This window comes from Cheilinus undulatus, linkage group 6 (assembly GCF_018320785.1).
Source record: "Cheilinus undulatus linkage group 6, ASM1832078v1, whole genome shotgun sequence".
Lineage (NCBI taxonomy): Eukaryota > Metazoa > Chordata > Actinopteri > Labriformes > Labridae > Cheilinus > Cheilinus undulatus.
This window is the reverse complement of record NC_054870.1, coordinates 34946039-34962041: the sequence shown is the minus strand read 5'-3', so window position 1 is coordinate 34962041 and position 16003 is coordinate 34946039. Positions and strand designations below refer to the sequence as shown.

The 16003-nt window shown below is 37.6% G+C and overlaps 1 protein-coding gene across 1 annotated transcript in view; it reads left to right on the top strand.

Annotated features, from left to right (window-relative positions):
- The first annotated feature begins 14993 nt into the window (after positions 1-14993).
- pcsk2 (proprotein convertase subtilisin/kexin type 2) overlaps positions 14994-16003 on the top strand; it is a 54229-nt gene continuing 53219 nt past the window's right edge. Inside the window, exon 1 of the mRNA XM_041788867.1 lies at positions 14994-15471. Coding sequence (XP_041644801.1) covers positions 15283-15471 — 189 coding nt within the window. The 5' untranslated portion in view covers positions 14994-15282. The remainder of the gene's footprint in view (positions 15472-16003) is intronic.

The following is a 16003-nucleotide window of genomic DNA, read 5'->3' as shown; positions in this document are numbered from 1 at the left end:
AAGGTGTTTTTCATTTCCAGAAAGGAAAACAAAGGCTTAGTTTATCTTTCCACTTATGAATAAAACATGGCTTGAGAAATAGCATAGAGGGTGCATTTACTGCTTTTCATTGTATGGTCACAGCGCAATATTACTTTCAAAACGTTGATGCCATGACCAGTCAATATTCATAACATTGTCAGTCACTCTCTGATGGTGTGTAATGATACCCCTGTCATAAGTTTAAGTTTAGTTTTCATTTTCTGGTTGTCTCATCTTATTTCATCTTTTCTTACTCTTTGTTTTTTCGGTATGAATTCTCATGTGTGGGAATTTTATATTCCTAGGTTTAGCTTTTTGTGTTTCTTTTTTAGTTTGCAGTTTTATTGTGTTCTATGTCTGAACTTCCCTCCTTTGCATGCTTTTTTATGATTATTCCAAAGAGTAGCAGGTGTTTTTCTTTTTCATTTTGTAGTTTACCTGAATGTATTCATTGTTTCTTGTGTGTCTCTGGTTTTATTTCTTCTGTTTCCTGCTTAGTTACCTACTTGTTTTCCTTGCATGATGGTTTGCTTAGTCCCAAGTTCGGTCCTTTCTGTTTCCTGTTTCATTTTGAAGTTCACTTGTGTTCTTTTTTTTAATAACTATATATATTTTGTAGTTTTCTTATGCTATATGTTTTAATTTTTTCTCCTTGTATGTTTCTTAAAATTTTTTACTAGTTTTGCATGTGCTGTTTTCCTGATTCATTGTGTAGTTTACACGAGTTGAGTTCATTGTTTCTTGTGTGTTTCTTTAAGATTCTTGAGCCTAATTTCTTGTCTTTCTGGTTTATTATGTACTTTTACCCACTTGTTTTCCCTGCATGAGTGTTTGCTTAGTCCCAAGCTTGGCTATTTGTGTTTCCAGTTTTATTTCAAAGTTTCTTGTGTTGCATCTCAAGTTTAATTTGTATGTCTCTTTATAATTATTTCCAATTTTAACATGTGGTGTTTTACTGTTTCATTTTGCATTTTACGTGAATTGTGTTCATTGTCTCTTATGTGGTTCTCTAAGATTCTTGAGTCTAATTTCTCGTGTTTCCTAATTGATTTGTACTTTTACTGGACATTTGCTCTTTGTGTAATTTTTTGATTTTTCCCAAGTTTGGTTTCTTGTGTGTCCTGTCCCTAATTTGGTAGTTATTGTCCCAAAAACTGTTTTTTCTAGTTTTACTTCCTTGTGTTTCCCTCCTGTTTCCCTGTTATGGTTCTCCTTGTTCACTTTGTTCGCAGTGAATATTTCCTAGCATTTTTCTATTTATAGACTTTTTGAGTGTTTTCATTATTTCTTGTTTAGTTCTAGTGTATTTTGTAAATCCTTTTCCCTCCCTGTGTTTGAGTTTCCCTTCTTGTGTTGTGTTCCTTGTATTCCCTTTGGTTGTAGTTTGTTGTCTTTGTATCCTCTAGTGTTAGCAGTGTTTCCTTAGTTAAGTTTCTAGTGTACTATTTGTTTTCTTTCTTGCTGAAACCTGACAGAGTGTTTTTAGTGGGTTTTGAACTTTTCTGTAGACCCTTCTTAGTAAATTTTTCTTTTAAAAATTCAGACTTGTGGATCCTCAGTTGATTTTTATTTGCAGTATTTTGAGTTATATTTTGTTTAACTTTTCATTAAACTTGGCAGATAACACATTAGACTGATGAGATGCACAACTAAGATAGCCAACATGATATATAACATAAAATGACAGCACAGTGAAGGGCTTCTGAGAGGCACATTTGAAAAACACTTTGCTCAAAAAAGTGCGAAGGATATCACCATCTGGATTGTTTTTTTAAGGATTTGGGCTGATAACACTGAAGAGCCAAAAATAAGCATGAAAAACATATTGGGTTATACATTTCAGAAATGTCTTTATCTTGTCAGAAAATAAAAAAATAGATACTAATTCAAAACATATTCAATCTCATGATTTTAAAATAAATTATTTTTAAAAAGATAATACTGTATTGTGAAGCCAGCCTTGAGATGGTTATATTATTACATCCCTACTTAAAATGACTGATATTTCCCTATTATAAATTATGTGCATCTATAATACATAGCTACTTTGTGGTTTAAGTAATAGCTCTTAATATCATGTAAGTATGGAGCTGCAGAAGCATGAGGGCTCAGCATGTAAATACGAAAGGAACATGCTCTGCTGTGTTTTCCAGTAACTCCTTGGTTAGTTTTTATGCTAGAAGACACAGAGAAGGGATCCCTTAGTCCCCCTGAAACACCAATATGACATTCACTATGATGGCACAATATCACAGGGACATAAATATCATGCATTGAACTGACAGTCTGAACAGAGCATTGATTCCCACGATTTACACTTAGCTTGTACTTAGCTAGAAACTGAGCAGCTGTACTCTGTATGCTGCTGCAATGGGCTGTTTCTATTGTACGAGCTGTGTTCACCCTTGATCTCCTTGAACATTGTGTTTACATTGAAAACAATGGAGGCAACAACAACAGCCACTTGCTGTATGGAGCACCTTAACAAAGGATCACATGACAATTTGAAAGAGAACACTACAGTGACGAACAGCAAGTTATTGGATCTTTGTGTGGTCCCTCTCCACCCTACTGAGCTTTATAGCAAATTTAACTTATCTTTTTATCTATGCAAAAGTTGAACATTTTGATTTTTAATATCAGTTTTATTTTTCTCAGCTAAGTATTGGCTGTTTAAGCATTTAAAATGCAAAAAACTAGAGTGCATTAACACCTCAGCATCAGACAGCTGCCAGGCACAGCTAGGGACTTGTTTGTGAATGTTAAGTAAACTGTTGTCAGCTTGCTATATTGGAGCATTTAGCAGCTACAGAGCCAGGTATTTTCCTCAGTAGACAGACAAGAGATGACCTTAAAGCAGGTAAAACAAGAGTGAATATGACTTGAATTTCTCAGGTTGCAAGAAAGCTGTGTAGCTCAATAAGCTATGAAACTGCACCTTTTAATATATTCACAGTGTGTCACCAGGACACTGAAACCTAGCTGTTCGCTTCATGAATAGACATGGCAGACTCTCACTTATGAGGGTAACTCACTGCTTAAATTATGTTCAAGGTTAGCTAAAGGCAAAGTTGGAGCATAGACTGGAATATCAATAGTGTCCATATTAACTGTAGCAGCATGCAGAGAGAAATGTCAAAACTTCACAGCAGTGAAGCACTGGTCTGCTTAAATGAGAGCTGCAGAATGTAGTAACCTGAATTATTGGTTTTCTGAGCAGTCTTTCCTTTTCCCCTAGCTTAGCAGGGGGTATTTAAAGAACATGTCAACAGCAGTATTCAATAAAAAGATATTAGGGGGGAGGGGATGATTTCAATTTATTTTCTTCTGTGCTGAGTTGTGGTCCGTGACAAATGGAGCCTGGGTTTCCACCTGAGCTGGCCTTGCTGTCTGCTATGCCTCACAGCACATCAAGCCCCAACATAACCTCATGTTGTTCCTCTGCTCCATGCTATCTGCTCCTCCAGCTGGCTGGATGAAGTCAGAGATCTGAATGCCACAGTATTACAGCCCAGTCTGCATGTAAAATTGACTTTGGCTGGTTTAAATCACAGGAGTTTTAAAATTAGGTTGGCTTTTTAAAATAAGTTTGCTTTAAAGATAATAGGAGGAACTCACTTAAGGATATCATGGATAACAGTGTGTGTGGAAGACTGTGTGGGTAATGAAAGAAACCTGTTCCTTGTTTCAGTATTGCTGCCATCATAAACAAATTAATCTTACTTTGTTACATACTTAGAAGAGTAAAACATGAGGGTACTTTTGCTTTATCAGAATTGAAAACCTCTTGCGACTTGTTGCACGTTGATGATAATGTCCAGGTGGTGACAAAAAGCTTATTTGAGAGGGTTCTGGCTGTAGACTGTAGCTCTCAGATGCCCTGTCTCGCAAATAGTGGTCTGCTAGCTTGATTATAACAATAGGATTAAACTTTCGGTTAGGTTACAGTGAGTTAGGATATGAAAAGTTAGAAACCTGACCAGCAAAACATAATTACAAAACATTTAATCAAGCTAAGCAAACAGTCTGCTTACAGGAAAAAAAAAACACATCCTCCATCAACAAATATAACTTATGTAGCTCTATTAGATGCATAAGGTACTTAGATAACTGAGCTACACAGATAACTGAGCTATGTAGCTAAAGCTCACAAAGCTCATATCTAGGTCTATACAACAAAGCTACATTATCTGTGTAACTTACGTATCTACATTAGCTATATGTAAATGACAAAACTGTGTAGCTAAGATAGCCAAATCTAACTGATTTCTATACTAATGAAGAGACAAAGTTTATGTTAGCTACATAAGCTATGTAGATAACATATTTATGTAGCTAATATAGCTCAAACTTAAGCTCATGAAGCTCATGAGATCTCTACTACTGAGGCTGCAAAGCTAACATTTGCTATGTAAGTGACATAGATAATCAAGCTACCTAGTTAATGTAGCTAAATCTAAAGCTCACAAAGTACATGGATGTCTTCACTAACAACAGTACAAAGCCAACTGTGGCAACAGAAGCTACATAGATAATAGGGTTTCGAAGCTAATCTGCTAAAGTTAGAGCTCACAAAGCTCATGGATATCTATACTAATAAAGCTTTGTTATTAATTTACGTAGCTGCGTAAGCTACATAAGCTATGTGAGTTATGTAGAAAACATGGTTATGTAGCTAACAGCTCAAGCTTAAACTCATGAAGCTCATTGATACCTATGGTAACAAAGCTATGTTATCTACGTAACTGACACCAACTGTATAAGCTACGTAGAAAACATGGTTATGTAGCTAACATAGCTCAAGCTGAAGCTCATGAAGCTCATGGATACCTATACTAACAAAGCTATGTTATCTATGTATCTGACATCAACTGTATAAGCTACGTAGAAAACATGGTTATGTAGCTAACATAGCTCAAGCTGAAGCTCATGAAGCTCATGGATACCTATAGTAACAAAGCTATGTTATCTACGTAACTGACACAAACTGTATAAGCTACGTAGAAAACATGGTTATGTAGCTAACATAGCTCAAGCTGAAGCTCATGAAGCTCATGGATATCTATACTAATAAAGCTATGTTATCTTTGTAATTTATGTAGCTGCCTAAGCTATATAAGCTATGTGAGTTACGTAGAAAACATGATTATGTAGCTAACATAGCTCAAGTTTAAGCTTATGAAGCTAATGGATACCTATAGTAACAAACCTATGTTATCTACGTAACTGACATCAAATGTATAAGCTACATAGAAAACATGGTTATGTAGCTAACAAAGCTCAAGCTTAAGCTCATGAAGCTCATGGATACCTATATTAACAAAGCATATGTTATCTATGTAACTGACATCAACTGTATAAGCTACATAGAAAACATGGTTATGTAGCTAACAAGCCTCAGCTCATGAAGCTCATGGGTATCTATACTAATGAAGCTATAAAGCTAACATTGCTTTGTAAGCTGCATATATAACAGAGCTATGTAGCCAACTTAGCTCATGGATATCTATACCAGCAAAGCGTAACTTACATAGATGAGCTATGTTAGCTGCGTAAGCTATGTTGAAAACATAGTTATGTACCTAACGCAGCTCAGGCTAAAGCTCACAGTCTCATGGATATCTATATTTGCAAAGCTAACTTATCTACATTGCTTATATATTGTAGCTACATTGGTTTTAGCTACATTTGCTAAAGCTCACATTGCTCAACAGAGCAACATTGGCCTTAATAGTAACACTAACTACGTAGCTAACAAAGCTTGCTTTCAATGAAAACAATACTGCAAGCTTACAACAACTTAACTGGAATATTTTCACAAAGTAAAAGCTATTTTTGCCCCTCACAGTCTTCCTTTGGTTTACCTGTAAGTCAGTGGAGGGGTCAAGAGGGGGTAAATGCTAAGGGGCTAGCAGGGAAATTTCAGGGTAAAGCTAAGGCAAAGACTGCTGTTAGATTTGGAGTTTTCAAGAGTTTTTTGTAGGTATGAATGGGGCTATGGAAAACAAATTAATCTCAATATCTGGTTTGCCTTGAGCATTTGAGAGGCATGCAAGTTGAACATACAGAGCACTTGTTCTGTGAACACCAGCATGATTGCTAACCATAACCTTGGGTCAAAAAAAGTTTACCTCTTGGAAACACTGAGTCACTTGTCTACTTGTATTCTTCAACGACTATTGTGGTCAGGAGGTAATGATGAATATATAGGCTATCCAGTTTTGAAACTCTCATTACATGGTTCATATTATCAGGATGACATTATTATTATTGTATCAGGATTATCATTTGATGATTGATGATGTCTTAAGAAAATCAGAACCAGGGGACATAACATTGCAAACACACCAGCAAAACATACGTTTAATATGTGTCCATTTATGCATAGTGATCAGTATTGATTACAACCTGGTTTCAAAATCTGAAACCTTCTCTCACATATCATATGGAGACCACGGCTGAAGCTGAATTGAATGATCCAAAGCCAGTGACACTGGGATAATGATATGCCATCACTTGTCAGGCCTCTGCCAGTATGAAGACCAGCGTTGTCTGTGGGATTTGATATCTGTCTACCTGTGAGGGCTGGCAGCTTATCTCACAGAGCCAGAGGCAGGCAGAAGCTTCCTATGATACAGAGAGAGACAGAGAGAGAGAGGAAGGGATGGAGAGACAGGATGAATGAAACCATTAGGAGTGACACTATCTGCTCTGCAATCAGTGCCGATATAGTACCCACAATCCCCCACTCACTCACATGTATCCCATCTCACAACAATGGCTAGCAATGACAGAGCTGTATGATAGAAAGCTGCTTTTGAACTGACAGCTTCACTACAGAGGAACTAAGAGAGATTTAAAGCCCTTGTAAAGAAAAATTAGGAATTTGTCAGTAAAAACTGTTGAAAGAAGGTTGTTGTAAATGAGAAAAGATAGACAACTATGTTTCTAAGTGGATTTCAACTGTGATCCAAAACACACACAAGTCTACAACAATATAAAAGCACTGATTACCTTAATAAATGTGTACAGTTTGTGGTTTAGCTGGCCAGCTAATTCATTCCAGGATTAGAAATAAGCAGCCAGCCAAACCCCCGTGTTGTTGTTGTTTGCTCTGCCTAACAGCCACGGTGACAGGTTGACAAAAGTAGATGGAATTTGTGACATGAAACAACTCTCACACTGGCACAGGGGCAAGGTAGACACACTCTGAGACCACAGAGCACCATCATGTCAGGGTGCTTGCTATGCACTTGAATTATTGTCTCTGCCCAGCACAGCAGCAACAAACATCTCTGCTAAGTTGCTCAGTAAAAGTTTAGTATGCACGATGATAGACAGATTCTGACAAATTAGTCAGTAAAAGTTCCCTCTTCTTATGTTGTTGAAATACCTTTATTTTGAAAGAGCAATATTAGGAAATTGGGTGTTTTCAGAAGCAACATAAGAACTCGAAAATTTTATTTTATTTTATTTCATTTTATTTTTATACTTTTTAAGTTTTATTTATTGCTCAATATATCTTGGAAAGATTTGGGAAAAAAAACAACATTTTACAAGTAAAAATGAGTGGGAATTCTTAATGCATGTGGTATAGATTAGAAAGCACTTATTTCTATGGTCCATAAACAAACACAAAAGTGTCAAATTGGTTTGATTGTGCGTATTTACCAATATTTATTGGCCATCTGATGAAACTAAAAATATATAAATGTATTTGTGTTGCGTGGTAGATTTTCCAAACATAAACCACTACATTTTATTTAATGAAATTAATACCAACACAATTTTTTGCACATTTTTGTTGCTTTTTTTTCCAAAATTAAATCTTATAACAGTATATATGTAACATTTCACATGTATTTCATACATTTTTTCACCAAAACAACCAAAACTGTGTTGAAAATCCCGTAACATGGCATTACTTTTAAAAAATTATACCATTTATTATGATTTGTTTGAAGTTGTTTGCCTAAATATAGAACTGCAGTGTTTCTTTAACGTAAAATGTTTTGCTTCAGGCGTGACAAATTTGGATTACAAGAAATATGAGGAAACTGAAAATACAAAGCAAGGTTTAAATGGAAAACGTTGTACAACAGTGTACCTTGATTTTTCAGAAATATTCAGGCATAACAAATTTTTGGGAATAAATTCATTTTTTTTCTTTCAGGATATTTCCAACCCTGTTTTTGCATCAATTTGGCAGAACGCCCATGTTATGTAGCAATAATGTGTTTTCACTGTCCACATATGAGGTCATCTTTTTTCTTTTGCACAGACAATTTTATTGGGTTTTTACACATTTAGTACATCAGTAATAATGTATATGACAACATGAGTTACTGTGAAAAAAAAGGAGACAGCCCATCACCCCAGGCCCTAGAGTGGCCAGGCGAATCTTCCTTGATAGTTAGTAGCATTTATGTATTTTCTTTTAAAGTTGTTGGTCATCTTTTCCAAGAGAGGGGGTGATTTCAGCTAAGGGAATGGACACACCCGTAGCAGAGGATTCCACTTGCAGAAACTATACCTTTAGTTCTCACAGTTAATTCTGCACACTCTGGATTTTAGCATTTTAATTTAGTGTTGGCTAAACCAGCATATAAATGAGAGCACAGAGATGGGAACTCTCTGTAATCATAAAATATTCACAAACTGCACATAAAATGCATAAAAACGGTTTGCTACAGGGCAGTAGTTAAAAAAGATTGATACTCTTGTCTACGAGAGCATGCAAAGTATTCCAGTGTGGTTTTAAATGTTGGTGGCAGAGGTCACAAAGGACTCTGTTTGTTTTGTGTGTGCATGCTTCATTGTTTTCTAAGTATTATTGTGCAGCTGGCAGACTAATCTCTCCTGTTACCACTGAAACTCAGAGCAGAAACACTGAATTGCTGCCTGTTTCCACCCCAGCCTCTGGTCTAGAATTAAAAATTAAACATCCATCATGTATCTTGAACACTGCTGCTGATACACATTCCTGTTTCAAACAGATCTGTAAATGTTATGTCATCATGATTACAATTCTAAGATATTTTCACAAGTCCCTGGTGCTTGAAATAAACAATCAGCCCTGGAAACTTCATTGTATGACTATTAGGAACACAACCGTCGGACAATCATAAGTGAAGCCAATTGAGCATTTTATTGCTATTATTATGGGCTGCTTGGTTTTCAATGGAGTTAGTAAATTACATGATAAAAGATAACAGTCTTTAATAGAACTGTGCTGAAAAGCTGTAATTTGAGTTGTAGAAAGAAGCTTCCAAAGCCAATTAAGGAAGCAAGTATGGCAACATGACCGTTACACCAACACTGTAATGACATTGTATTTGAATACATGCACTTTAATACGGAGTTGGTCCCACTTTTGCAGCTTTAACAGCCTCCACTCTTCTTGGAAGGCTTCCCACAAGATTTGGAGGGTTTTTTTTTGGGGGGGGGGGGTTTACCCATTCATTCTGTAGAGCACTTGTATGGCACTGATGTTGGATGAGAAGGCCTGCATCAAAATCTCGGTTCCAGTTCATCCCAAAGGTGCTCAGTGGGGTTGAGATCAGAGCTCTGTGTGGGCCAGTCTAGTTCTTCCTCACCAAACTCATCAAACCATGTCTTTACAGTCCTTGCTTTGTGCACTGGGACACAGTCATGTTGGAATAAAAGAGGACTTGTAAGCACAGCATTGTCCAAAATGTCTTTGGAAGCATTAAGGTTGTCCTTCATTGGAGTTAAGGGGGCCTAGCTCAAACCCTGAAAAAAAAAAGCCCCATACCTCTATCCCTCCTCCACCAACCTTCACAGTTGGAACAAAGCAGTCAGGCAGGCAAGAGAAGTGTCATGTGTGTCTATATTGTGTATCTTGATAATGAAGTATGTGAAATCTGACACCATTTTCCTGACCACTTAAGGATGTTTTGCTTTAAACTGTTAGAAATGTTTGCATGTTAGAACCTGTAGCCTAACAGTCTGCACCGAATTACTCTGAAAACATTAGCAACCTGGATATTCTCTGCATCTCTAGAGCTGAAAGGACAGTGCCTGGGACTTCTCTCTTCTTTTTCAGCTGAGGGCTCATTTTTGGGGTTTTGGGTTTGATCGCCACATGACCTGGAAATAGCAGCACAATAATTACAAAAATACATAGAAACAGTTGGAATGGGAGCACTGATAGACGTTTTGTTAGTACTCATGCAGTAATGGTATTTATAGAAATACTCGACTGAAAAAGAACATGACTAATGTTAAAAAACAACTTTCATAATCCTAATTTTGCAAATATGCCTTCTCAAATACCACAATACAAAATACAACGTGGAGTGGGAGAGATGATTAAACGAAAGATGTCAGATAACAATCTCTGCCTCAGCTTTCAATAAAATGTTGGAGTTGAAGAAATGACTGTTCACATGTTCCAAATCAAATTAAGTTAAATCTGAAACTTTATTATTTCCCTGAATGCTTTGTTCTCCACTAAAACATCTTTAAACCAGCCCATATCAGACCTCCTTCACTTTTTTCTTATGTTGCAACCTGATGCTACCATCATAAGTAAGTAATTTTGTCTCTCATAAATATACAATCAGTACCCCATCGTGACAGAGTGAAATCTGAATTTAAAACATTTTTGCAAGTTTATTAAAAATGATGTTTCTACACCTTGATTGGATTTCTCTTTAGGCCACCACAGTTATCAATAATATATCTTAATAAGGCTTATGTACTAAGTCAGCAACACTTCCTCAAGGTTTCCATATCTAATAGGAGAAAGCATTTTAACAATTTGATCAGATGTAAGAAGTTTCAGAGGAAACATTGAGCATCACAGGAGTTTCATTTTGTTTAGGTATTACCTCATAGTGTGAGCCACGGCTCCACAAATACACTCACACCTCTCACAACATAAACTGTTGGTGATTTGTCAGAAAAACAACCTAGAAGCGGGGGCTGCTGCAGTCTCCCGAACAGGTTTCCCAAGCAAACATGATAAAGAGGATAGAATAAAATGTGAATCAGCAGCCAAACAGGAGTCACGACTGAGGGCCCGGCTGTGAAAAACAATGTAGTGATGGAAAGGCGAAGGATGCCGGCTTGCCCGAGCAAAAATAAATAAATCTATGTGCAGAATAGCACTAGTGTGGGAGGAAGGTCTGCAGGGGGCATGGAAACAGTGATTAGTAAAACGGATCCACTTAAGGAAAATCCACCTTCATTATTTCTACAGACTTCTGTGATAAATGATTCAAAGGTTGTTGTGCTCTCATGTTGCTACATCTCTCAGATGTAATTATCCAACATTAGATGCCGCATGTTACAGAAAGGCATTATGCTGAGAGATTAGCATGAAGGTGTACAGTGGAGGTGAGCAATGAATATAAAACATGGTACATTAAAGATCTGCACATTTTACATACCTTGTCTTATTCTCTCCTTGTACATTATATAAAGGACTAACCATGTTACCATTTCTATTGTGTTAAAGTCAGCAAAGTGTGGTAACAGTGAAGCTATTTATGTAGCTATTTTAGCAGGTTGCCATATGCCTGTAGCAAACCTAGTGGAGTGGGGGTCTTTTGTTGTTAGCTTAAGCAACGTTAGCTTTATCAAACATCTCCAAGGCTAAAGAAGTTAACCTACGTATCTATGTAGCTTACATAGCTGCTTTGTGAGCTTAGCTTTAGCTTTATTTGCTATGTTATCTATAGCTAAGAAAGCTTTAGCTACATGAACTTTACACAATGTAGCTAAAGCTAACTTAACTATGTAGATAACATTGATGTGTAGCTATGCAGCTGCTTTGTGGGTTTCGCTTATGCTATGGCCCTCAAAGATGATTTTACTCCACAGGTCAAAAATAGCCATTCACACATTTTCACTCCATATTCATACACTAATGGCCAATGCTGCTATAGTATAAGGTATGCAAATAATATAAAATAGTCCCACTCATACACATCCATAAACATTCATACGTCACTGATGTAGCTGTAGGAGCAATTTGGGGTTAAGTGTCTTGCCTGAGGTCACATCAGTGTGTGACTATTGGAGCTGGGGATCAAACCCCTTACCTTCCAGTTGAGGCACAACAGACTCACCTTCTGAGCCACTGTTGGTTATTTTGATTGGCTGTTTGAAATTACTGGTGATCATTATTTTTAAAGTGGCACATTTATGTATTAACAAATAAAAGAAAAAAACTACCTTGAATTTAGTCCTTTGGCTGTGAGGGGATTCTTTCAAACCCTCCGAACTGCACTGGCTATGGGGTAGTGTGATTTTACCATAAAGAGTTTGCACTCTAGCTAACTGTACAGTGGCTGAGCTCTGAGTCCAACTGCCCATCTCCTAATTGGCATGTCTTTTCAATCAATGACCATTTGATCACATCATGACTGCAGGTGGACAGTGGTGATGGCGGCATGTCCCAGCAATTTTACTCATATATTTTCCCCTCAGTGTATGGGATACTCAGGTTGCAGTCAACTTTGTTTAGCAGTAAATCACCTCTTTATAAACCGACGGCTGGTGTCACTGAGAGTACAGCCATGTTTTATAGTATGCATTGTTTGTCTTAGAGATAAGGCTTCCTTATCCTGACCATCCTGACCCTCTTTATGCTGTAAAATTTAGAAATGTAAGACTTAAAATCCAACAGATTTCAAGATTGTAACACATTTACCACACACAAAGAATAGGTACAATTAATTGACACCAAATAACATTTTTTTCTGTGCTCAGTCCACATGCTCGTGTGCACAAACACATCAGGAGTTTATTTAGTGGGAGAACCTGCTGATTCTTAAATGGTCCAGTGAATAGAAAAGAACTCAGGGGGCATCTTTATTTCAGCCAGGGCAATGAACTATAAAAACCACAGTAATAGCTTGAGGTCCTTTTTTCAGCTCTTTTTTAATATCTGTATAAAGGAAACTAGCAGTGTTATATTGGTATTTCACCTTCTTGCTCTCTTTTTCCCCTCACACCCCTGTTACATCAGTCTACATCAGGCCTGTATCCCATTCATGTAGAGTGTAGCAGCAGGGAGGCAGGAGGAGAAGAGCATGCAGGGGCACTGGACTCCTTTAATGAGCCGCCTTTGTGAGAGAAGTCTCCTTTTTTCTGCACTTCTAACAACCTGCTGCTCACATCCAAACGACCAATTATAGCCTGATGGGATTGTTCTTACATTCTACTACTAGAAAAGGTCAGGACGGCAAGAATAGAGGAATGCATGTTTCATCTTTAAAAAGAACTGTGATGCTGTTGAAGAGTTTTGTAAGACTGGAAATAGTGAAAGGTAATTATTTGGTTTGTGTTGATTTTGGTCCCCCTGTGGACAAGCTGTACATCTAAGGGCTGTCATCGTCAACATGTCAAGGTGTACATTTTTAAAGTGCATGCTATGTAGCTTTAAGTGAAGCATTGTAAGACTTTTGTAACTTCTTGTCCCTGCTCCTCGATCCTGCTCCTACAGTGATGGAAATAATAGTACTGGGCCTTTGAATGTCTTATTTCACTCTAAGCAAACCTCTCAAAAAGCTCAGTGGATAAGTTGGACGTAATCCGCAACTTGTGATTTCTGATACTTCACTTTTTTAACTTTTATATTTAGCTATTTTCATGAACTTTTCAATCAGTAGCAAGTTCTTTTCCCCCATTTAGTTTAAAGTAATTAATGACATAACTTTCTATTTATCAGCACTGCCTCATTTTCTCTTAAAGTACAAAGTAAAAGAATAAAATCAACATTTTCTTGAGAATGTCTCTGAGCTAATGACTAATGCAATCTGTGTTACTCACACAAGGAAAGCAATTAAACACAAAATCCTGAAAAGTGCAAATGTGGGACATCAGTTAGTCATTTTGTACATGTACTCTTGCCTATTTCTTCATGTATAACAGAGTTAGACACTGTATTTTAGCATTTCTAAGCTCTGCCCACTGTCGTTTCAAAACTGGGGATGGAGTTTTCCCATCATGCTCTAGTGCAAAATGTTTAGATGTGCTTCAGATGTTTTTATATGTGTTCAGATGTTTATCTGCTGTACAGTGATCACTGCTAGGATTCCTTTGCGCATGTTTCTGGTGAATTATTGTTGTTTTGATGTTAAGTTATCCACTGAGTTGGTCTCCTCCTGTTTGTGGTGGGATATGGTTTACATTTTTATTATCCATTACTGTTATTTTACTGCAAAATGCAACAGTGCAGTCTTTTCTTGCCCCTGTACCAAACTTTTTTGAAACATGTTGCAGAAATTAAAATCAAAAAGTGTGTTTTACCTTAACATTTTTTGTCTTTGTGCTGTTTTCAATTAAGAAAAAGGACCTACAAATCATTTTTCTGTTTTTGTTTGCATTTTATGCAATGTCCCAACTTTTTCAGAACTAGGATTTGTAGCCAAACTTTTTTCCATAGTCTACATGACTGATTACATAAAAACATGCATGTACAAAAAAATCTTGCAAGTATATTTAAAGGCTGCTTACATTTTTAAAAGTGGTTGTTTGAGTGTTATGCTGTAAAATTGCCTCTTCTGACAGCTACCCCATGGCAGCTTTTAAATGCATCAAAAATGACAATGATAACACATACCATTTTTGTTGATGATGATCTCGTTTCCTGCTGGAGGTCATAGAGGGGTATCATCATTAATTTCAGTCTGTTTGATAAACGTTTTAAAAGTCGTCAAAGGAGCTTTAAAGATCAGTGTGCTGATGAAGGCACACTGCCTATGGTGGGATTTTCTCTTTCCTTTTTTGCTTGCACAAATCAATAAAACTCCTATCAAGGGGAGGATTTCTCCAAGGTGCTAAGAAGTGTCCCCGTGCTCATCCGGGGGAGGGCTAAAAAAAAACACGGAACACACCCGCCTGAGCCCATTGGTACAACGTCACGCGCAGAAAGTACACGAGCGAGTAAGGTAAATGAATTAGAGAGGAGGAAGAGGAGGGAGAGGGAGAGAGAGCGCTGAGGATGCAGCTTTGGTCCACAACACACATCATCTCCATCTCTCGAACAAGACAGCAGGAGGAGGAGAAGCTCCAGCTCGGATGAAATAAAACTACAACTTACAGGGATCGACGAAGAGATGTGTCCGCAAAAGCTTTGATTTGGCCCCTTTACATCCTCTTCTTCCTCCTCCTCCACCTCCACCTCCTTCTCCCATCTTAACGGAGGAGCATCCCGCACACTGACTCCACTCCGACGGGCAAGCAGAAAGGCAGCCGAGCAGGCAGGCGGACTGAAACAAGCCAGACACGATGCGTGGATCCCCCCGACATGGGACATCCGTGGGATTGTTAGTGGTGCTGAACGCGCTGCTGTTGTTGCTCGCGACGCAGGCTGCAGAAGGAGTGTTAACGGACCATGTTCTGGTTCAGCTGCACGAGGACGCACAGGACGAGGCGCACCAAGTTGCAACACAACATGGGTACCAGAGCGCCCGAAAGGTAAGGGAAGCTAGGAGGAAACATCACATAATAGTCACTGTATCAGCACTCTTTTCGCTTCTTTATTGTGAAAAACAAACTTAAAAACACCACATAATCTTTTTTATAACATTATTTCTTTTGTAAGAGCACTGTAAACAGATCTGGCAACGTTTTGACTCGTTTGAAATAGTCGAGCTAACATTGCAGTCCGTTTCAAATGACGTTTCTCACTATTTTAGTTTAGTTTAATACAATTTGTCTTATTTTGATGACGTCATCCGACTTAAACGTAGGCCCTCCTCAGTAGGCCATGGCCTCGAGGATTCAAAGGTTGCAACGAGTTCATTAAATTGATTTGTTCATTTAGTTTAAAATCAAAATAAAAGCTGAAAACACGTGGGTTTTTTTTTTTTAGGCGCAGTCTCCTTTTAAAGAAGGCAAACCCATTACATCAGCGGGGGTTTCTCCTACAACATGAAGTTGTGTTGTGATATCATTCCTTAAGATATGATGGACTCCATCTTTGCATGATGTTTATCAACAAAATTAC